Source organism: Silene latifolia, chromosome 9, assembly GCF_048544455.1.
Source record: "Silene latifolia isolate original U9 population chromosome 9, ASM4854445v1, whole genome shotgun sequence".
Classification (NCBI taxonomy): Eukaryota; Viridiplantae; Streptophyta; class Magnoliopsida; order Caryophyllales; family Caryophyllaceae; genus Silene; species Silene latifolia.
In genome coordinates this window covers 222,817,690-222,818,741 of record NC_133534.1, presented here as the reverse complement: position 1 = coordinate 222,818,741, position 1,052 = coordinate 222,817,690, and the positions used below count along the sequence as shown (strand labels likewise).

Sequence of the window (1,052 nt, the reverse complement as noted above, 5' to 3'; positions counted from 1 at the left end):
AGTAAGATTTAAAATAAAGGTAACATATTTTCTACATAGTAGATGTCATATTGAATCCACTACTCCCGCGCCATCATCCGTAAAGTTTTTTTGTTTTCGATCATATCTGATTCAAGCATGTCAGTCTCAACCATGTTTGATTTAGGCATATTGGTTGTTAATGGTATGGCATCAGTAATAAAATGTGCCTCAGGCCTTTTATTCTTTTGCCTGATGAATGTCTGGTAGAGGTCGACAAAGTGTTTTGGCGTGCGACACGCGCGAGCCCAGTGTCCTCCTAGACCACACTTATTACAAGTAGTTCTAGGTTTTTCAATATTTTCGGGATAAGCCTTCCTCTTTCCGTAATGTGGTTTTTTAAACGTATTTTGACCTCTACTTAGGCCAGAACCACGTCCTCTACCGCGTCCTCGCTTATTGATCCAGCGTCCACGCCCACTTCTAGCACCAAAATTTGCCTCAGGTATTGCAATAGATCCACTTGGTCTCAAATTGTCGTTTTTTAACAAAACATTGTCATTTTGTTCAGCGACTAAAAGTATTGCAATGAGGTCAGTGAATTTTTCAATTTTGCTTTGCCTTATTTGTCTTTGAAAATCAATATTGCGTTTGCCCATAGTTGAGAATGTTTTCTCGATTTTAGTGAAGTCGCTAACTTCATGACCACAATACTCCAATTGTGAGGCAATGCGAAATAGGGCCGAATTATATTCGTTTACCGAAGTAAAATCTTGGAAACGTAAGTTTTCCCATTCATGGCGAAGTTTAAGGAGTAGGACATACTGTTGATGTCCAAACCTTTCCTGAAGGCGAGCCCATAATTCAGAAGGGTCTCTTATTCACAAATACTCATTTTTTAGCCCTTCATCCATATGATGTCGTATAAATATATGAGTCTGTTGCTTTTCTTGGTAGGTACCAAAATTACCTACCTCAACAGTATGTTCGAGGCCCTTGGCTCCCAAATGGGCTATGACATCGTCTTTCCATAGCAGGAATTTCTGCCCAGATAAATCAAGAATATCGAAGTCTCTTTTGGCAATGTGAGACAT

The 1,052-nt window shown here is 39.4% G+C and overlaps 1 protein-coding gene across 1 annotated transcript; it reads right to left on the bottom strand.

Moving 5' to 3' along the window:
• Positions 1-59: 59 nt before the first annotated feature.
• Positions 60-1,052, bottom strand: LOC141602276 (uncharacterized). Its single transcript, XM_074422579.1, has 2 exons — positions 933-1,052; positions 60-803 (listed from the first exon to the last, which is right to left on the bottom strand). The coding sequence occupies exons 1-2, from the start codon at positions 1,050-1,052 to the stop codon at positions 60-62; spliced, it is 864 nt and encodes a 287-aa protein (XP_074278680.1).